This window comes from Rattus norvegicus, chromosome 18 (assembly GCF_021556685.1).
Source record: "Rattus norvegicus strain SHRSP/BbbUtx chromosome 18, alternate assembly SHRSP_T2T, whole genome shotgun sequence".
Taxonomy (NCBI): domain Eukaryota; kingdom Metazoa; phylum Chordata; class Mammalia; order Rodentia; family Muridae; genus Rattus; species Rattus norvegicus.
The window spans coordinates 52,049,111-52,071,342 of NC_141551.1; the positions used below are offsets into that span (position 1 = coordinate 52,049,111).

General features: G+C 44.1%; 2 protein-coding genes across 2 annotated transcripts; both read left to right on the forward strand.

Annotated features, from left to right (window-relative positions):
* Positions 1 to 203: 203 nt before the first annotated feature.
* Positions 204 to 17,045, forward strand: Phax (phosphorylated adaptor for RNA export). Its single transcript, NM_173133.2, is given in 5 exon segments — positions 204 to 327; positions 2,654 to 3,240; positions 5,797 to 5,917; positions 10,952 to 11,035; positions 16,409 to 17,045. Coding segments are annotated over 5 exon segments (1,158 nt in total). The 5' UTR covers positions 204 to 231; the 3' UTR covers positions 16,679 to 17,045.
* Positions 17,046 to 17,863: 818 nt separating this feature from the next.
* Spmip10 (sperm microtubule inner protein 10) lies at positions 17,864 to 21,190 on the forward strand. The gene is made up of 3 exons (NM_001109126.1): positions 17,864 to 18,009; positions 18,962 to 19,070; positions 20,852 to 21,190. Exons 1-3 carry the CDS (start codon positions 17,882 to 17,884, stop codon positions 21,059 to 21,061), a joined length of 447 nt encoding a protein of 148 aa, NP_001102596.1. The 5' UTR covers positions 17,864 to 17,881; the 3' UTR covers positions 21,062 to 21,190.
* Positions 21,191 to 22,232: the final 1,042 nt, after the last annotated feature.

The window sequence follows — 22,232 nt, forward strand, 5'->3', positions numbered from 1 at the left end:
CGGAAGGCCTGCTTAGAGCATCCGGGTGAGAGGCGGGAGATCAGGGCGGCTCCCGAAGCGGTGCTTTACCTAAACCGCTGGAGTGCACGGAACTCGCCTCCCAGCGGTGAGTTTTATGATGGTGACGCTCGCCCGGGGTGGGCCCGCCCGCACGGGGGCGCCGGAGCACCGCCCTAAGGCCTTCCCTCTGTCCGCCGGAAGCGCTCTCCTGACCCTGCGCGCCGCGGGAAGATGGCGCTTGAAGCTGGCGACATGGAAGAGGGACAGCTTTCCGACTCGGATTCCGACATGACGGTCGTCCCCAGCGATAGGCCTCTGCAAATGGCGGTGAGCGAGAGGGCGCGCGGGAGACGGGGGATGGGCGCCGGGGGAGCGCGGCCGGGAGTGAGAGGCGCGGGCAGCCTCGAGATGCACCGAGTGGGAGGCTGAGGGGCCCAGCCGGCAACTGGGCCGGGCGGAAGGCCTCACGGTATCCCGGAACAGGCGAGCATCCCTCTCTGGCGGGTCCTACTTATCCAAATTTCCCGGCTCCTGCACTGCTGCCTCCCCATCCCTCGGAAACAGATTTTTGTCCAAAGGTAGAACGTGGGGACGGAGACGGGAAACTGCTTATTTTTGCCTTAGTGGATAAGGAGCTCATGGCGTACTCGGGGCCGGGTCTTTGGTGCTTCCCTCACCTTCGAGCTTAGTGAGCTTTCACCTGCAGCGTGGAGACACCAGGCTTTGTTTCAGCTGTCCGGGGTTGCAGTCGGCATCTCTCTGTGTAACCCAGGCCGCCCTGGCACTTGAGCTGAGGTCCTGTCTTTTCATCCTCCAGCAGTGTTGGGAGATCACAGACGTACAGCACCGGAACACTAGGCAGCTTCCTAATTTTCTGAGACTTTGTCGAGGTTCCTGTTACTCCCCCAGAAGGCTTTCCTGCCAGTCCACCTGCACTTAAACCTAGGCACCGTCGCTGTCTGCAAAACTATTTAACTGCCATGTTTGGGTGTTCAGGTGGAGCTGGCATGGCGCCTCTGAGGGGCCGTAGGGATATGATGCATGCACAATACTTAATGCACACTGTAAGGCCTGGCCAGTGTTGGCAATTATTAGTGGAGGAAATTCTCTAATGCTTGGTTATCTGTTTAGTATAAAAAGCAAAGACTGAGGACAAAGTTACAGTTAGAAGAAATAAGTTCAGGTGCTTTGTTGCATAGTAGGGTGACTAGTTAACAATATAGTGAACATTTCAAAATAACCGAAAGAAGACCAGGGGTGTAGCTCAATTGTTAGAGTGCTTGGCTAGCATGCAGGAGGCCCTGAGTTCAATCCCCAGTACCCAGAAGCCACGTGTAATGCACATCTGTATCCTCCCCCCCCCCCCAAATAAGAGGATTTTGACTCTTCTTTTCCATAAAGAAATGATACAAGTTTAAAGCAGATATTCTAACAGCCCTGGTTTGGTCATTATGAAATATATACATGTATTGAGACCTATTCTACCTTGTAAATTTGGGTAGTTACTATGTGGCAATTTTTTAAGCCATTACCTCCACATGTAGATGTCTTGGAAAATTAATATTACGTTCTGATTTTTAAGTCCCTTACATTTTCTTACATTAATAATTTGGTTACATAATGCTGTGAAAATCTGAATTTTCAGGGTTGGTTGTTTTGAGGTGAGGTCTCTTCTTGGCCCACCGTGTCCTCAAGATCCCCCTGCCTCAGCCTCATGAGCTCTGATTACAGGTATGCACACCTGGTGAAACCTGCAGTTAAAATTAATGCCTGGGATTCTTCCCAGTAGGAACTTACCATCAGATTTTACTTATTTACTTATATTTTGTAATAGAGACAGGAAGGGGTGTGCACCATATAGCCTTGGCTGTGGCTCTGGCTGGTCTTGAACTCAATAGAGATTTTGCCTGCCTCTGCTTCCCTAGAGTGCTGAGATTTAAGGATGTGTTCACCAAACCCTGCTATACCATCAGATTTTAAAGGAGTAGCCACAAAACCATATAAAAGAAGTTGATATAGCCAACTAGAAAATATTTGTGGAGAGAAAGATAACAGAGTTTTGTTTTGTTTTTTAGTATTCCTGTATGTAAGTACACTGTCTCTGTCTTCAGACACACCAAAAGAGGGCATCGGATCCCATTACAGATGGTTGTGAGCCACCATGTGGTTGTTGGGAATTGAACTCAGAACCTCTGGAAGAGCAGTCAGTGCTCTTAACTGCTGACTCATGTCTCCCCCCGCCCCCAACTAAGTCTGTCTTAACTGCCAGTCACAGTTACTGTGTGTGTCATTCGCATGCATTCTTGTCTTTGACAATGAGAAGTAAAAGTGTTAGTAAGTTTTAGAGGGTGATCTTTCACAACCCGAGTTAATTTTCTTTAGCTGTCTTTGGATCGTCATTGTTTTGGATACTCCAGGTGAATCTCTACTATACACAGTCTCCCTCCTCTTTTCTCCTTAACAAGGTCTTGTTGTGCAGCTTAGGCAGGGGCCTGAACCCATTGTATGACCTAAGTTGTCTTGATCCTCCTGCCTTAGCCTCTGCGTCACTGAGATCACCGGCATGCGCAATACCCACGTCATTGTGAGAACTAGTCGGTGGTAGGTGGAATTAATGTCTTGTGGAACTGACTGTCATGTCTTTCACTTGCAGAAAGTACTAGGTGGGGGCGGTGCTGCATGCGCACCAGTGTCAAACTATCGGACTGTTAAACATGTGGACTCCAGTGAGGAGAGTCTGGATTCCGATGACGATTGCTCTCTTTGGAAACGTAAGCGGCAGAAATGTCACAGTCCTCCTCCCAAGCCAGAGCCTTTCCCATTTGGACAGAGCGGTCAGAAACCAGCTCTCAACGGTGGGAAGAAGGTGAACAACATCTGGGGTGCTGTGCTACAGGAACAGAACCAAGATGCTGTGGCCACTGAGCTCGGCATCTTGGGAATGGAAGGCACCATCGACAGAAGCAGGCAGTCTGAGACCTATAATTATTTGCTTGCTAAGAAACTTGCTAAGAAGGAATCTCAAGAGTATACAAAAGAATTAGACAAAGATCTGGATGAGTATATGCATGGCGACAAAAAACCTGGGTCAAAGGAAGAGGAGAATGGGCAAGGTCATCTCAAACGGAAACGGCCTGTCCGAGACAGACTGGGTAACAGAGTAGAAATGAACTACAAAGGCCGCTACGACATCACAGAGGAGGATTCTCCCGAGAAAGTGGCTGATGAGATTGCCTTCAGGTGAGCACTGCGCATACATCTGACACTGATGTACTCTTTCCTGAGGTTTTGTTTGTTGACACAGGGTCTCTGTATTTCCAGCTGTCCTGGAGCCTGCTAGGCAAGGCTGGCCTTACACTCTCAGAGATCCACTGCCTCTGACTCCCAGAGCTGAAACTGAAGATGAGTGCACACCTGCCTGGGGATTTTGGGTTGTTTGTTGATTGATTGGTTTGTTCTTCCTTAATGGAATTAACCTGGCTAGCGTCTTCATCATGGATCTTCTACAATGTAAGGTCAACTTACATTGAAGGAACCACTGAGCTAAATATGTAGACCAGACTGGCCTCAAGCTCACAAGATCTGCTTGCCTCTGCTTCTCAAATGCTGGAATCAAAGGTGTGCACCCCTCAGTATGCCTGCCTACTTTTTTCATTTACGTGAGGAGTGTTGCTTCTTATGTGATTTGGGGGTTTGGAAAGGTTTCCATAGCCCAGGCTGGCTTCAAATGTACTATGTATGTAACAAGGCAGATCTTTTTTTTTTTTTTAAGATTTATTTATTTATTATATATGAGTACACTGTAGCTGTCTTCAGATACACCAGAAGAGGGCATTGGATCTCTTTACAGGTGGTTGTGAGCCACCATGTGGTTGCTGGGAATTGAACTCAGGACCTCTGGAAGACCAATCAGTGCTCTTAATCACTGAGCCATCTCTCCAACCCAACAAGGCAGATCTTGAACTCTGGTCCTTCCACTTCTGCCTTCCAAGAGCTGGGTTCGCAAGCATGCACCACCGTCCTGACTGTTTTATTGCATGTGTGTACAGTTGTGTATCTCCAGACTGGATGGACAATCTACACTTATTTATTATGAATACCGCTATTAATGAACCTTCGCTTGCAAGTCCTTGATCATTTATTTTCATTTCTTTTGGGTAAATAGAAGTTTTTGGCAGCACTGAACTGACAGCTCATGCGTTTTTCACAGGGTCAGACTCTAATGGAGCTTTATTAGCTCTACGTCACTAGTTATGTATTTATTAGCTCTACATCACTAGTTACATATTTGAAAGTTGGTGTTGGTGTTAGGGAGGCAAGTGCTTACTTTTCAGGCAACACCAGTACTGATCTATTTTGGGTTTTGTTTTTAATAGTCAAGATGACTTGGCTGGAAAATGGTTTGTTAGCTAAGAGCACTGGCTGGTCTCTTAGAGGATCCAGGTTTGATTCTCAGCACCCACATGGTAGCCCACAGCCATCTCTAACTCCAGTCATCCTAGGCAATCCAGCCTGCTCTTTCGGCCTCTGCAGGCACTGCTTTGCATGAGGCGCACTGCATACGCACAGGCAAAACACTCATACATGTACAATAAAAGTCTTTCTCTGTTTCTGTTAGCTCCCTCGTATTTTGTTTTTGTTTTGTTTTGTTTTCTCTGTTTTCGATTTTTGAGTCAGGGTTTCTCTGTGTAGCCCTGGCTGTCCTGGGACCCTATCTGTGGACTAGGCTGGCCTCAAACTCAAAGATTAAAGGCATGTGCCATTACCACCCGGCAATAAAATCTTAAAAAGGGTTAAAATCAGGTCTGGGTTTCAGGTCTAAAGTCTTCTTTAGAGAAAAGGACCTTCAGGCCAGTGGTTACCTGCCTTGCACAAGGTCGCTCTTCCTGGTCTGATTTTTCCCACAGTATTACAGCGCCTCCTTTGGGTGAGGAGAACCCAAAGTTCTGGACCTGACTAGAAACGGAAGAGGCCTCTGCACTGATGGTTTCTGTTTGTCGGTCGATTGTTGTTGTTGCTGCTGTTTTGGGTTTTATTTTAAGATGGGATTTCAATGTATAGCCCAGGCTATCCTAGAACTCGCTCTGTAGAGCAGGCTGACCTTGAACTCAACAAAACCTGCCTGCTTCTTCCTGGGTGCTAGGATTGAAGGTATGGGCTACCATGCTTGGTGGTCCCTATATTTTTAATCTCTAAAGAGTAAAATGAAAATAATACGTGTTTAACATTTGAAAGAATTGACATTTGTAGATTAGGTGGGGCCATTATAATTGGACTATTTCAGGAAACCATTTGTAATATTGGAACGTTGCTCGTTAAGCATAAATGAACACGCTGTGTGTGTGACTGTTTTGGCAGAAGTACTGGAGGTCACCGTCCTCACAGTTACAGCACGGTCTATTCACCTTGCTTTGCATGTTTGTTTATTCTCACAGTTGCCATAATCCAGCAAGGCAGACGAAGAGCCTTACTTTAAGAGTTAATGTGGGGGGCTGGGGATTTAGCTCAGTGGTAGAGCGCTTACCTAGGAAGCGCAAGGCCCTGGGTTCGGTCCCCAGCCCTGGAAAAAAAAAGAACCAAAAAAAAAAAAAAAAAAAAAAGAGTTAATGTGAAACTTGAGGTTAACGTGCCACTGTGTGACTGGGAATGAGGTTGTTACCATGGCAGCGATTCCACAGTCGATGGATGGAGAGTTAGGAAAGAGATGTTGTCAGTAAAACTTGGGTTCCAGCTGAGAGCGACACTGGAGATTAAAGTAGATTTCAGCGCAGTAACCGTGCTTTGTGTTCTCATTAGGTTACAGGAACCGAAGAAGGACCTGATAGCCCGAGTAGTGACGATACTTGGGAACAAAAAGGCCATTGAACTTCTGATGGAGACGGCTGAGGTTGAGCAAAATGGTGGCCTTTTCATAATGGTGAGCCTGCTCTACTGTTTCTGCTTTTCTGTTATAATCTGGCTTTTTTTTTTTTTTTAAGCAAAATGAACATGAACTTGCTTCTCTGTGCTCCGTGCCGTCTACCACCCCAAAACACACACACACACACACACACACACACACACACACACACACACACACGAACACTGCCCTTTTGATGACAGGGTTCATTCACTGTGTGCACAGCTCCAGCTGTCCACAGACTTGGGACACCATCAGTACTGGGATTGCAGCCATGAGTCTTTACGCCTCTTGCAGGTAAAATTTTTAAGACAACTATCTGGAAGGAATTAAAAACTCAAGTTTGAAGGGTTTCATTTTGGAGCACAACTCCCTGTGATTTAGCTAAACTATGTGGTTCCCTGTGTTCAGTCTCTTCATGTGCTGTAAGAGTTAGATGAGGTGCCCCACATGAGGTGGTAGCTCAGTGCTGGTTCGAGGCCAGCCTGGTTCACAGAGTAGGACCCTGTCTTGAAAACAAAACACTTGTTAAATTATAAAACCCAGGTAGGGGCTGTCGAGATGGCTGCCCTGCCAGAGGTCCTGAGTTCCTTCAAACACCAGTAACCACATGGCTCGCATCATCTGTGATGGGATCAGGTGCCCTTTTATGATGTACATGAAGACAGATACAGATACATAAAAATAAATAAATAAATCTTAAACAGTTAAAACCCAAACAGAGCTGAATGTAATGGGCTGTCCTTGTAATCTCAGCATTCAGGAAGCCAAGGCAAAATGATTGCTAAGGATTTCAGGACAGCCTGGGCAAAACCCTGCCGCAAAAATAAGTCAATAAATTGCCAATAGATACACAGTATACCCATGGGTATTAAAAGTTCAAGGGAGGGCTAAGAGATGGCTCAGTGGTTAAGAGCCCCGACTGCTCTTCCAGAGGTCCTGAGTTCAATTCCCAGCAACCACATGGTGGCTCACAACCATCTGTAATGAGATCTGGTGCCCTCTTCTGACCTGCTGGTGTACATGCAGGCAGAACATTGTATACATAATATTTAAATAAATCTCTTTAAAAAAAAATAAAAGTTCAAGGGTAATGGGTAGGAAGGAAAGAAAGCTGAAAAGGCCCCAGAGTGGGATAGCACTAATGGGGAGAGGTGGCAAGGCCAAAGGCAGTAGCACTTGTAGAGAGTGGGTTACAGACTTCATTACTTCAGTTTTCCCTGGGAAATGAGCATGAAGTGGGAGTGCCTTGTTTGCTACTCTTGGTTTGTAGTGTGTTACCCAGCAGGCACAGCACTAGTAATACAGATAACACACTATAGGAATAGACAGGGAAGAAACTTACAGGACTGACAGCATTGGAGGTTAGCGGTTAGAGCTCAGTGGTTAAGAGGGCCCAAGTGTAATTCCCAGCACCCCTGTGGGATGGTGTACTAGTTAGGGAATCTATTGCTGTTTTGAAGTACCATGACCAAAGGCAGATTGGGGATGAAAGAGTTTATTAGGCTTACATTTCCATATTACTGTTTATCACTGAAGGAAGCTTGAACAGGAGTTAAAACAGGCAGGAACCTGGAGGCAGGAGCTGATACAAAGAGATGCTGCTTACTGACTTGCTCATCCTGCTTTCTTATAGAACCCAGGATCACCAGACCAGGGATGGTACTGCCCACCCTGACTGAGATGGGCTATGCCTTCCCCTGTTGATCACTAATTGAGAAAATGTACAGTGTTTTATCAATGTGTCTCAAGGCATTTCCTCAACTGAGGCTCCTTCTCTGATAGGTAGCTCTAGCTTATGTCAAGTTGAAGCAAAACCAACCAGTACAGGTGGCTCACAGCCTCCTTTAACTCCAACCCCATGGGGATCAGATACCCCTGGCCTCTCTCGGTATTAGCGCTCACACTGTCACACATAATACTTAAAACTGACATTTTTTCTGAGTTATTTATTTATGTATATGAGTACACTGTAGCTGTCTTCAGACACACCAGAAGAGAGCATTGGATCCCATTACAGATGGTTGTGAGCCACCATGTGGTTCCTGGGAATTGAACTCAGTCAGTGAGTGCTCTTAACCACTGAGCCATCTCTCCAACTCAAAATTGACAATTTTTCAAAACGAATTGATAGTATTGGTTGAGGAAATAGCCCATAAACTTAAATTATAGAAATCATCAACAAAACAAGATAAAATTAATCATATATTTTCATTTACTTGAAGTTAAAGGCTTATTAATAATGTAACTTTTTTATTTCTTTTCTTTTTTTTTTTTTTTTTCTGAGCTGGGGACCGAACCCAGGGCCTTGCGCTTCCTAGGCAAGCGCTCTACCACTGAGCTAAATCCCCAACCCCCGTAACTTTTTTAAAAGAGAAGTATATATTCTTCTTTTTTTTTTTCTTTTTCCTTTTTTTTTTTTTTTTTTTGAGCTGGGGACCGAACCCAGGGCCTTGCCTTGCTAGGCAAGCGCTCTACCACTGAGCTAAATCCCCAACCCCAGAAGTATATATTCTTGTGAGTTAATTCTGGTCTACTGAATATTGACATGAGCAAAATTCAAGGACACTTGATATATCGTCTTTGATAATTATTGAGTGCCTGCTTTGTACTGAGAGGTGTTAAAGACAAGAAAAACTCGGTTAATTGTAGTAATTATAAAGCCAGGCATGGTGACACATGCCTGTAATCCCAGCAGTTGAAAGGCAGAGACAGAGGATCACTGAGTTGGCCTACCTAGTAAGTCACCAGCCTACGTAATGAGACCTGTCTCAGAGAGAGACAGAGAGGAAAGGAAGGAAGGAAGGAGGGAAGGAGGGAGGGAGGGAGGGAGGGAAGGAAGGAAGGAAGGAAGGAAGGAAGGAAGGAAGGAAGGAAGGAAGGAAGGAAAACAAACAAACAAACACATGGCCTTTGAGACGGCCTGGTGGGAAGAGTGTTGTGTTTGTTTGTTTGTTTGTTTGATGATCTGAGTTCCATCCCTAGTTCCGTTCTCATGAACAACCAGGCAACCTCTCAAATTGTCCACTGACCTGCATACCAACGCTATGAAGTACATGCCTCTCTTGAGAAAAGTAATGTAATTTTTGTTTGTTTAAAAAAGAATAAATAATATAATTCAAGTGTATTAGAAAGTATAGACACTATGAGAAAAGAAATAGATCAAAAGAAGGTAGAAGGAAAAGGTCAGAGAACTGTAAGTACGTGGTCAGGGTAGAGATCTGGATGGGCTTAAAAGACAGAGCAGTAAGGACTACAAGAATAGGCCGTGTGTGTGTGTGTGTGTGTGTGTGTGTGTGTGTGTGTGTGTGTGTGTGTGTGTGAATTTAAATCTAAGTCTTGTGTAACCCTGGTTGGCCTGGAACTCTGTGTATATACCATGCAGGCCTTGAATTCATAATCTACCTGCCTGCCTCTGTTGGGATTAAAGTTGTGCAGCTTTATACCCAGCTGAGTTATTTGTAATCTACCATGGTGCAAACAAAGCTCAAGGTATCTCTCTCTAATGTTGACCTGGATGACTGTTTGATAACTCCAACACAATTATTAAATAAATATCCCATTTTATCTTCTTCTGGATTGATGATTATGCTGATTAACACTGGTTTTATTTTATTACTGCTCTTTTTTGTTTTGTTTTTTTGTTGTGTTGTGATTTGCCCTGAAGCTATCTGTATTTTGATGCTAATTCCACTGCCCCAAGGACAGCTGTCTAGTCCAGCACTCAGAACTCAGGTGACCTCACTAGAACCACCTCCCCATTGAATTTGTACAGTACAGGTGAGGGGCAGGTACAGTATAGAAGGAGGCCTGTCATTGGAGGAGAAGGAAGGATGGGCGGGAGAGAAGTTTGAAGGAAGAGGAGGAGACTAGAGGGGACAGAGGAGAGGGTGAGAAGCCATGGCAGGTGATGTTAAGATTCTGCTCTGTGTATTTACAGGTTGTTATCAATGTTCCTAAGGGATGGATGGTTCCGGGCTTTGTATGTTTAAGTGGGCAATTATATCTTACCAATTGGGTCAAAAAATTATTGTGTTGTGTGTTCTTTTATGTGAGGGTTTGAGTGTAGGAAAGTGTGCGGCTGCTGGGATGTGTTTCCGCCAAGATATCTAGCAGATATCTTGTGGCACCTCGGTGCAGACCTAGCGAGGTAAAAGACAACTATACTTTTTTATTTTTATATTTATACAACATTGTTGTTTTATTTTGTTTTGTTTTTCAAAACATGATTTCTTTGTGTAGCCCTGGCTGTCCTGGAGCTTACTCTGTAAAGCAGGCTGGCTTCAAACTCAAAAGATCCATTTGCTTCTGCCTTCCAGTTGCTGGGATTGGGATTAAAGGCATGTGCTACTATACCTCCCTTGTTTTAACAGTCAGAATCACGGGAGTAGGTAGGTAGGTAGTAGGTAGGTAGGTAGGTAGGTAGGTAGGTAGATAGATAGATAGATAGATAGATAGATAGATAGATAGATAGATAGATCCTTCAGCAGTTAAGAGCAGTTGCAGCTCTTAACTCAGCTGTCTAACTGCTGTCCCTCCTGAAGGCAGTGCATGGTACCCACACTTAGATGGAGACAGAGCACTCATTCACATAACATCTTAAACAGAGGCAGACTCCAGATGGCTCAGTGGGTAGGAGGACCAGGGTTCAGTTCCCAGCACCAACATGTCTGTGACTGTGATGCCAATTCCAGGGGACCTGACATGCTCATATTACATGCTCAAATCACCAATGTCCATAACATAAAAATAGATAAATTATTTTAGAAAAAGAGGCAGAATCAAATCTGGTTTTCAAATCTCATACTGGCTGTCTCCATAAATGTACCTCTGTTCAGATGTGCCCCGGTCCTTCTGGGAGCCTGCGCTTCAGGAACTGGGTTTGTAGCTCAGTAACTGAGCACAGTCCTAGCATTGCAGAGCTCCTGACTTCTCTCTCACCACTGTTAAATAAGTACTCAGTCTTTATGTACAAAATTGTCACGAGTAAGTTTGAAATATTCTCTCATTGCCTGAGGAAGTGCTGGTTTACTTTTTTATTCCTTTTTGTAGAATGGAAGCCGAAGGAGAACGCCGGGTGGGGTTTTCCTCAATCTCCTGAAGAACACGCCCAGCATCAGCGAAGAGCAGATCAAGGTAATGACGACCGCAGCCTTGGCTGTGCGATGCTTCAGAAAGACAGATTTAGGACCCACATTTGGTGGTGTTTGTTCTTGTTTGTTTGTTTTTAAAGATGTATTTATTTTATGTATATGAAAACACTGTAGCTGCCTTCAGACACACCAGAAGGGGGCATCAGATCCCATTACAGATGGTTGTGAGCCACCATGTGATTACTGTGCATCGAACTCAGGACCTCTGGAAGAGCAGCCAGTGCTCTTAACCACTGAGTCCATCTCCTCTCTCCTCAGCTAGTCTCACTACATAGCCCTCGCTAGCCTAGAACTCACAAAGATCTGCCTCTGCTTTCTGACTGTTGAGATTAAAGACAAGGCAAAGCTGTGTCCAGCCTCAGCTAGGGATAAGGCCTTTTTGCTTTCTGTGCTGCAGTTTTGACTGGCTCAATCTTGTTCAGCTCTTCAACAAGTTATCTTACGTAGAATACTCAGTTTTTCCTTACCTTTTTATTACACTTACGGCGTCTGTATGCACATTTGTGCCATGGTTCCTGCAATATGGAGGTCAGAGGAGTTAATTACCGTCTCCCACCAAGTGAGCTCCAGGGGTAAGCTCAGGTCATTGGGCATGGGAATGACTTACAGTTAGCATTTATGCCTGCCTTTTAGAGTTAGCTTCTTACATGGGAAACATCCGGTACAGAGGTCTGCACTTTATTATGTCAATGAGCAATGGGGATTGGAGTGATCTCTGTCCGTAATCCCAGCCCTTGAGAATAGGCAGAAGTTCAGGGTCACCTTGGGCTCTCTATAGCAAGCTCCAGGTCAGCCTAAATACCCTTCATCAGAGTGGGTGGGGCTTGGGTGTATCTATGGTAGCAGGGCTGGAGAGATGGCTTCACAGTTAAGAGCACTGGCTGTTCTTGGAGAGGACCTGGGTTCAATTCCCAGCATCCACATCATGACTCAAAATGATAACTTATTTCAGGAGCTCTAGTACCTCTGTGGTGGTCACCAGTTACACATGTGATGCATGAGCATAAATGCAGGCAAAACACTCCTGATGTTCTAAATCTTAACTTTTTTAAAAAACACTGATAGCAGATAGAAGCCCATTTCCCTTGAGGTAGCTCCTCTTATGAATATAGTTTACATATCCTCTTATGAATATAGTTTACATATGCTCGATGATAGGGTTCCTCTGCTGCTTGAAAATCCTGACGGGGGTTGGGGATTTAGCTCAGTGGTAGAGCACTTGCCTAGCAACTGCAAGGCCCTGAGTTCGGTTCCCAGCCCCGAAAAAAAAAAAAAAAGAAAAGAAAATCCTGACGGGCCAGAGAGTCGGCTCGGGTTAAGAGCACTTGTTGCAGAAGACTCAGGTTTAATTTGCAGCACCCACATGGGTCACTTCCTCAAGCATCAGCGTGTGTTGTGCACAGACATACATAAAGGCAAAACGTTCATACACATAAAATAATTAAAACCAAATAAAATTCCTTTCTTTCTGCTCTTCTAGCAGTATATGGTGTTTTTATTTTTTGTTTTGTTTTAATCTGCTTTTGAGATTCCTATCAGATGTGTTAGTTTCATTCTTTTATTGCACATCCGAAATTTCTGGTCAGCCCCCCCTCCCCTATTTTTATTTCTTCTGGGAGTTAGGTATTTTGAGGAACGCAGTTTGTTTCCTCGGTGCACAGTTGTCGGGCAGTAGAGGTTGTGCTTTAGTGTTCTTTCTTCTCCTGTAATCTTCCTGTGAGTAAATGATCATCCTCTCCTGCACACTGGATAGCAGGGTGCTATTTTCAGAAATTAGATTGATGTGTCAAAAAGGAGCATCTGTTTTTCCCAGTTAATAGTCGCCATGAGCATATGACCTGCTCTCAGCCACAGTTTTCTCATCTATAAAGGAAGGGACGTTAGAGCAGAGGAGATACCTCAGTTGTGACCTCGTGCCACACGAGCATGAGGACCTGAGTTCATAGCCCCAGCTTCCACATAATATGCCTGCCGCTGGGTTTGGCGTCTTTAATCCCAGCACCCAAAGGAGAGGCAGGCATATCTCTGGAGTTTGAGGCCAGCCAGGGCCACATAGACTCTGTCTCAGGACTGGAGAGATGGCTCAGCAGTTAAGAGCACCAACTGCACTTCCAAACGTCCCAGGTTCAGTTCACAGCACCAACATGGCAGCTCACGGCTGTTTATAGCTCCAGCCTACTGAGCGCTAGGTTCATTGAGATCTCCTGTCTCAGAAAGATAGAGGGATCAAGGAATACATCTGATTTCTATTTCTGACCCCCACCCCACCCCACCCCACCCTCTCTCGAACGAGCTCACACACACACACCTGTCTAGAAAAATGTTGTAAGTGATTAAAAACATGATATTTGTGGGGAGAGAGCGACACTTGCTCTCTGTTCTGTTGTCTTTACAGTTATGTGTAGTCTTAAATTTAAAATTCTGCTGCCTCTACATCCTGGATGTGGGATTACAGCATTGTGCCTGGCCTGAGAGATATTTTAAGTAACCTTGGACAAATGGTTCCCAGAGACAAAGGGGAAACAATAATATCCATTGGCCCTGGGCATTGATACAGTTTGAACTCCAGGGTGTGAGAGGAGGCTCCCCTCTGTTTACGCAGATGAACAATAGAGGAATAGAATTGCCTCAGGCCACTTAAACACTGATTCTGAAAGCGATGATTTCTCCATCCTCCTCCATGTTTGGATTCTCAGGGTCTGAGTTTCAGTAATGATAGAGAATGCAGGGTCGGCTGCTGAGGAGAGCCCAGCGGTGGCTTACAGTCACTGTCAGTCCAACTCCAGTGACTCCGACCTCCTCTAGTATGGAGGTCAGAGAACAGATAATGGGAAGAGTTTCTTTCCTCCATGTTGGTCTCGGGTCATCAGGATTGGTGCAGGCACCTTTGCCCACTGAGCTCTCTCACCAGCCTGCTTGTTTTCCTTCTACCTTCCTTCCCCCCTTCCTTTTTCTCCTCCACTCCTCTTGGGGTTGTTTTGTTTTGTTGTTGATTGGTTGGGTGGGTGTTTGTTTATTTGTTGCTTATTGTTTGTTCTTATTGGGAGACCTTGTAGTTTAATATTTAAGTTGTAGAAAATATAAAGGAGACAGCAGCAGGCAGATTTGAGGCCACTAGAGCTGTCTCAAAAAGGGAGAGGAGTAAGGGTACATGTGTCAGGGTTCAGGGATCACCACACAAACCACATGAACACTGATCTCAGTTAAGCAAGAATGATTTATTGAACACACACCCTAATACTGGTCAGACCGGACATAGCTCAGAATTACCTGAACTATAACAACAGATATTATTTTCTGTCAGCTTATGAAGGAAAAACCACAGTGTGTTCATACGAAGGTGTAGAGAGAGCTACCTGATGGTCAGCTCTGACTTGAGGCATTTCAGATGTAACAGCTCATGTTGACCTTGATTTGATGGGCCTGGGTGAAGTCTTGTGGAATCTCTTTAAGATTAGCAAACCTCGGGGTTGGGGATTTAGCTCAGTGGTAGGGCACTTGCCTAGCAAGCGCAAGGCCCTGGGTTCAGTGTCCAGCTCTGAAAAAAAGAAAAAAAAAAAAAAGTTTAGGAAACCTCTTGCAGGACATTCAGAACGTACAGAATAAAACAGGGTCTGTGGTCAGCATGTCCTTGCCCCGAGCCAAGTCACTTCTCTGTGTCACTGGCAGGCAAGCATGTTACAGCAACAGTATGAAATAGCTGGCAGGCATGGAACAAAATGGCTGCAGCTATGCCTGGGGAGGGGGACAGTCAGACACAACATATGTTTCTGTTTGGGAAAAAAATGCAAGGGTTTGTTGGCTTTTGTTTTTGAGTCAGCATCTCACTGTGTAACCCTAGCTTGCCTCACTCACAGAGACCCGTCTGCCTCTGTGTCCTGAGTGCCAGGATTAAAGGTGTGGGCCATGCTCCACTTGCAGTTTTGTTTTGATAAAACTTGCAGTGTTTGGTGGGAAAGGAACTTTATAACCATTTACTGCATTGCCAAACGTTACTGTTGAGAACTTTTCTTCTTCAGATCAAGATACCTAATAAATTAAAATGTGTTTGTACGTAAAATAGAAGTGCATCGTTCCTTTTGAAACCAGGACGTAGTGACACACACCTATAACCCCAGCAAGTGGGAGGCAGAAGGCAGCCTGGTCTGCATAGTAAGCACTAGGCTAGTCGTGCAGTGTGGTGAGACTGTCCTCTAAGGAGTGTATATTTATATTGGTACTCCTCACAGTACATGTTTGATTGTCACTCTTTGGGATAGCTGAGCTCTATACTACAAGCCCAGCCTGGAGTTTCAGTAGTACCAGTGTTAAGTACTGTGCTCCTCAATCTTTATGTTTATTTTATGTTTGTGACTGTTTGCACATATGTATGTACCTGTATCGTGTGTGCAGTGCTGTCAGAAGCCAGAGGAGAGTGTCGGTTCCCCTAAAACTGGAGTTAAAGGTCTTAGGTGTTGGCGTTGTAAACTAAATCCAGGTCCTCTAGAAAACCAGTAAATGCTCTTAACTACCATTTTTCTAGCCCCTACAGTAATTTTTTTTAAAGATTTATTTATTTATTTTATGTATATGAGCACACTGTAGCTGTCTTCAGACACACCAGAAGAGAGCATCGGATCCCATTACAGATGGTTGTGAGCCACCATGTGGTTGCTGGGAATTGAACTCAGGACCTCTGGAAGAGCAGTCAGTGCTCTTAACCACTGAGCCATCTCTCCATCCCTACAATAATGTTTTTAAGAGATGGAATTACAGGGTTGGGGATTTAGCTCAGTGGTAGAGCATTTGCCTAGCAAGCGCAAGGCCCTGGGTTCGGTCCCCAGTTCAAAAAAAAAAAAAAGAGAGAGGGATGGAATTACTACATTTTGCAAGTGCCATGTTCTTAGACGCACAATCACTTGGTTTAATTTCTTAGTACAGTCAGACATACATACATATACTATATATATATACATATACATACATAGTTAAGACATTTCAAGTTTTAAACCTTTACTCTTTTACTTTTCTGCTGTGTGTGTGTGTGTGTGTGTGTGTGTGTGAGAGAGAGAGAGAGAGAGAGAGAGAGAGAGAGAGTGTGTGAGAGTGAGAGTGATCGGTTATCGTTTATTAAAGTCTAGCAAACAGATATGTGGTATGGAGAATGAGCACGGCCTACTGGACAGTAGACTGTGTTTGAATACAGCAGTCAGCACTTGAATCACGAACTGTGTTCTAATAATGAGGTCTCCAGGATTTGTTTGTGAGAAATAGATGAGACTGGACTGTAAAGGCCTGCCTCATAGTATGCTTGTAACTAATAATATGGGATGGTTTGTTTGTCATTTTTTTTAATCAAAGTTTCTTTTTATTTCAGGATATTTTCTACATTGAAAATCAAAAAGAATATGAAAATAAAAAAGCTGCTAGAAAAAGAAGAACACAACTATTGGGGAAGAAAATGAAAGAAGCTATTAAAAGTCTAAATTTCCAGGAAGATGATGACACATCTCGAGAAACGTTTGCAAGTGACACTAATGAGGCCCTGGCCTCTCTTGACGAAGCCCAGGAAGGACCCGGTGAAACCAAGCTGGATGCTGAGGACGCCATCGAGGTGGACCACCCTCAGGATTTGGACATCTTTTAAGCACACTTTGGACATTTTGAAGAATAAACCTTTGTTTTTTAAAAAAGGTGTTACCATTTCTACTGAGGTTGCTTTACTGTGCACCGACACTGAGGCGGGAGAGCTGTGTCTGCTCCCGTGAAGTAGTAATGTATGTGGTAGTCGTGCCGTCGGCCGCAGTGTGGAAGGTGGCTGCATCTGACAGCTGCTGTACAGCACGGGCTAATTTCTCACTCTGCATGTGCTGACTGTTAGCCTACGTGGAGCTGTGTCCTCTCTGTCCAGCTCACTGTTTCATGCCAGTAAGACATTTTGGTTTTCTCATTCATCTTTGTGGTGAACTATGCTTTGGTTTTAACACATTCCATTAAAATACCTGTAACATGTATGAATCGTTCCGCTGTCACATTCAGTAATGGGCAGGGTCTTGCTGTGGACTGACCCGTCCTGCCTCAGCCTGAGCAGTGCTGAGATACGAGCTTATGCCGCCGAGTCTCCTACTTTGTGGCGTTCTTTTTTACAGTTAATTACTGTGTACATGGGAGAAGGGAAGTGTGGAGGCCATGCATGGGGTGGTTAAAGGGCATTTTGTAGAGTCAGATGTCTGTTCCCTTTAAGTGGTTTCTAGTTTGTAGGGCCCTGCATCTCAAACACCTTCATCTCCTGAGGTCCCAGTCTTATAAACAGAAACTTTAAGTCTATTCTGAAGCCCCTTAACATTTGTCAAAAGAAAATGATATCGAAAGCTTTGTTTTTCTTTCTGAGATGGGGGTCTGCACTACGTAGATCAGGCTGGCCTCCAATTCCCTATGTAGCCAGTGATGGCCTTAAACATCTAGTCCTGCCTCTTCCGAGATTATAGGTGTGTACAACCACACTTGGTTAGCACAGTGTTAGAGATGGAACCTACAGTTCAGTCACCAGCTGAACTACATCCCCAGGCCCTGGTCCAGTGTATTTTTCCTATGTTTGTCAAATTTGAAGTGTCTACTCTTGTTTTTAAACCATTCATAATTTTTCCATGAAGACACACACACACACACACACACACACACACACACACACACACACACACACACACGGCATATAGCTGGGGCCTGGACACTCTCAGCCCCTGGGGGTTGCTGTGGTGTTAGCAGGACGATTGTTACATCAGTGGCAGCAGTTTACTCGGAATTAGACTGTGGGAGGTTCTAGGTGAGAATTCTGTCACTGCTGCCACTGATGGCTTCTGAAAAAGATGCTGAAAAAGATGCTGAAAAAGATGCCGTTCCTGCCTTACCCAAACTCAACAACAACCAAACAGCGGAGAACACAACCAAGCCTGTTAAAGACCAGCCTCGACTGCTCAGGTAAACAAGAAGGGTGGGAGGCAGCGACTGAACACTGGCAGACTTCTCTGAGGGAGCGAACCTTTATTCTTTGGGGCCAGAGGAAAAGGTGGGGCTGGTGAGAAGGGAAGGCTTTATAAAAATTACAATATGGTTACAATCTTTTTCTTCTAGCAAGTGATTAAAACCAGTATGTTCCCAATACCTTTACATGAATAATCGTATTCTGGACCAACAATTATTTCTAAGAACGCACATACATTCATGACTAAGCAAGTTATAGATTAACAAAGAACAAGCAAGCAAGATGTTTTTCTCAGCGTTTCCAACTGGCAGGCTGTGCTTTGTAGTTACAAAGAAAGAACCAATCATCTTATTATTAATCTTACAAAAATATTAAAGGAATCACACGCTTTTATGTAACAAAGTCACTTCTATTTTTATTTTTTTTAAAGATTTATTTTATATATGAGTAACCCTTTTGCTGTCTTCAGACACACCAGAAGAGGGCATCAGATCCCATTACAGATGGTTGTCAGCCACCATGTGGTTGCCGGAAATTGAACTCAGGACCTCTGGAAGAGCAGTCAGTGCTCCTAACCGCTGAGCCATCTCTCCTGCTCCATCATTTCTATTTTAAATCCTCAGGATGCATACCCACTCGTTAACAATTTTTTTTTTTTTTTATTAAATGATACCAAGAGGCTGAGGGCAAAGAAGGGGTACAAGAAATTAATCAGCACCCTGATCATTACTCAAGTAGACTAGGATGGTCTCCATAGCAACCCTCTTGCTTCCTGACTGGTGGAAAGTCAGGCCTGAGCCACCAGATGGCTGGCTGCTGAGAGATTTTAAAGAGACTCGCTGTTAGATGGACCTGTAGCAGCTGCAGGGTCTGAGGAACACAACTGTGTCTATTCCTTACAATGATGTGGACACAGGTTAACTCAAGATCTCCTTCCCTCATCTTCAGGGGTGATGATATCCACTTGCCTCGGTTCTCACTAAAGCAAGGGATGATCCCAACACGTTACGTTATGCCTTGGAAAGAAAACATGAAATTCAGGAGTGTCAATCTAAAGGTATTTTCTCATAAACATTCAGATTAGAGCCTGCCTATGACGGATAGAGATAAAGTGCTTTCTACCAAGCCTGACAGCTTAAATCTGACTTGTGACCCATAGAATGGGAAGAGAAATCTCAATTCTCTGCAAGTTGTCCTCTGGCCTCTGCACACGTGCGTGCTCACATATGCATACGTATACACTACATAACTAAGCATGATAATTAAAAGAATTAGTATAATCTCTAAGGCTATATATATAGCTTATATATAAATAGCTATATACCTATAATAGCTATATAAAACTATTTTTATGTGTTTTCACTTATGTGTGTAAACTAAAATAATGCAAATACAAACTTAAAATGGATACACTACAGCAGGTCAAGTCAGACTCACTTGTCATGTTAGAGGCACAGCAGGAGCAGTGTCACGAACAGTAAAGTTACAGCACAGGACCTATATTTTTAGATTGCACTAAGTATTCATCAGAGAGCCATGTAAACAGTCGGGTTAGATTTACGGATAAGTCTTGCCCACTCAGTGCAACTTAGCTGATTGGAAACATTTTCCAAATTCAGATTGGTTATTATACATCTCATCTTTTCCCTTCCCCTCCCTTCTCTGCCTTCCCTTCCTCCTCCTCCTCCTCCTCCTTCCTTCCTTCTCTCTCTTCCCTTCCTTTTCTCTTCCCTTCTTTTCCCTTCCTTCTCCTCCTCCACCTACTCCTCTTCCTCCTCTTTCTCCTCCTCTCTCTCTCTCTCTCTCTCTCTCTCTCTCTCTCTCTCTCTCTCTCTCACACACACACACACACACACATACACATACATCTCAGTTCTAGAGCCCAGATTGTCCTAGAACTCACTATATAGCCCTGGCTGACTTTGAACTTATGGCCACACTCCTTCCTCAATTTCCCCAGCACTAGGATCATTGGCCTGAGCCGCCAAACCTGTCTAGTAAGTTGTTTCTTTAATGACATTAGAATGTATTAGAGTATAAGTAATTTGCAAATTTCAATAAAATAAACAGTTAATGTTGGATAAGAATATGTTTTGGCAAGACAGAAAGAGGTCTTACAAATTATTTTACATAGGATAAAATAAGTTATAAAAAAAAACTTGGCTCATTATTTCTTTATAAAATGCTCATGTATAATGCTACCCTGGGATGCGTGTTTTTTACCTAATACTTTAGAACAAAAATCTAAAGAAGTTAAAACTCAGGTATCAATGCCAAGTATGTGTGTGTGTGTGTGTGTGTATGTGTGTGTGTGTGTGTATGCATATGCATATATATGTATATGCATATATATATATATATATGTGTGAGAGAGAGAGAGAGAGAGAGAGAGAGAGAGAAAGAGCGAGCTTAGGCACCATCATTCTCAACCTGTGGGTCGCGACCATTTTTTGGGGGGGCATAAATGACCCTTTTACAGGAGTCACACATCAGATATTTACGTTACTATTCATAACAGTAGCAAAATTTCAGTTATGAAGTAGCAAGGAAATAATTTTATGGTTGACCACAACCATCAACATTGGAAATCACGGGGCTTAGGGATAAGAATGAGCCCTCACTGCTCTTTCAGAGGACCTGCGTTCGAGTCTCAGGACCCGCATTAGTAATAAAATCTAATATTATTACTAATATTATTATTATATTATATATATAATATAATAATAATATTAACCCGGGGTGCGGGTTGGAGAGGAGACAAGAGAAACACTTTAAACCTAACCTAAAAATGACAACCTGGTTCTGGTGTGCTGTTCAGCAGAGCATTTTCTCTCGTAGCAAGCAGAAGCCTGTGGGATCTATGCCGGCCCCTTGGAAGATTCTCTGTTCTGGGGTTACAGCGAGCGGCTTTGCCATGGGGAAGATCGGAAAGCTGTCCTGAAGAAAGGCCCGCCCGAGATTAAGATTGCCGACATGCCTCTGCATTCACCTCTCTCCAGATACCAGAGCACAGTGATCTCCCACGGCTTCAGGAGGCGACTGATCTGACGGGATCAGGATCGCGGATCTCGGAAGTTGCTGTCGTTCGGTAGTGGTGCGCTTGTCTAACGCACTCAGGGTTTGAACCCCCACTACTACTAAAACCAATAAGATAAAGTAGTTTAGTCTCTTGCCTTCCCTTGGCTCTGGGGCTTCAGTTCATTCCATTTTTGCCTACAAGTTTGATTTGTTTAATGATTTTAAGTCGATAGCATAATGTCCATTCTGAGGCTCTCTGGGGTGATGTGGGAGAGGAAGGAAACTGCTTTTAGGCTGGAGTTCACATCGGTTGGATAAGAGCAATGGATGGATCCAGCCCTACTGTCTTCTGTATCTGATCCCAGTCACAGGGAGTTCGTGAGTGGAAGCAAGCTGCGGCGTCCTGCAAATACAGTTTGGCTGCAGACACCCTCTGGCCCTTACAGTCTTTCCACCTCCGCTTCTATTTTGATCCCAGTGGTGGGGAGAAGAAACATTGATATGATGTCCTATTTAGATCTGAGCTCCATAGTCACGCATACAGCCGGCTGGCTTTGAACTCAGAGACCTGTCTGCCTCTGCCTTATGAGTGCTGGACTAAAGATGTGTGCCAGACTAAAAGCATGCATATATACATACATATATATATATATATATGTATGTATATATGCGCTTATCTCCCTGGCTGGGCTGACTCTTATTATTAGTGTTCTAATGTATTTATTTACTATGGATTCTGGGAAGATGTTACCTGACAGAGCTCAAGTCTGGGAGTTTCTATTATTTTCCTTTTTTCTAATGTATAAATTGTTCTTTCCTATTTTTTTAAATGTTTCATAAGTTCTAGATGGGAACAGTTACTTTAGAAAATTTGTTGTAGCAGGGCGTGGTGGCACATGCCTTTACTTTCAGCACTGGGAAAGCAGAAGCAGGTGGGATCGCTGTGAGTTCGAGACCAGCCTGGTCCCCAGTGAGCTCTAAGCCAGCAGGGGTTACATAGTAAGACTCTGTATCAAAATTAAAAAATAAATGAAAGGGCTGGAGAGATGGCTCAGTGGTTAAGAGCATTGACTGCTCTTCCAGAGGTCCTGAGTTCAAGTCCCAGCAACCACATGATGGGTCACAACGTCTGTAATGGGATCTGATGCCCTCTTCTGGTGTGTCTGAAGACAGCTACAGTGTACTTATACATGATAAATAA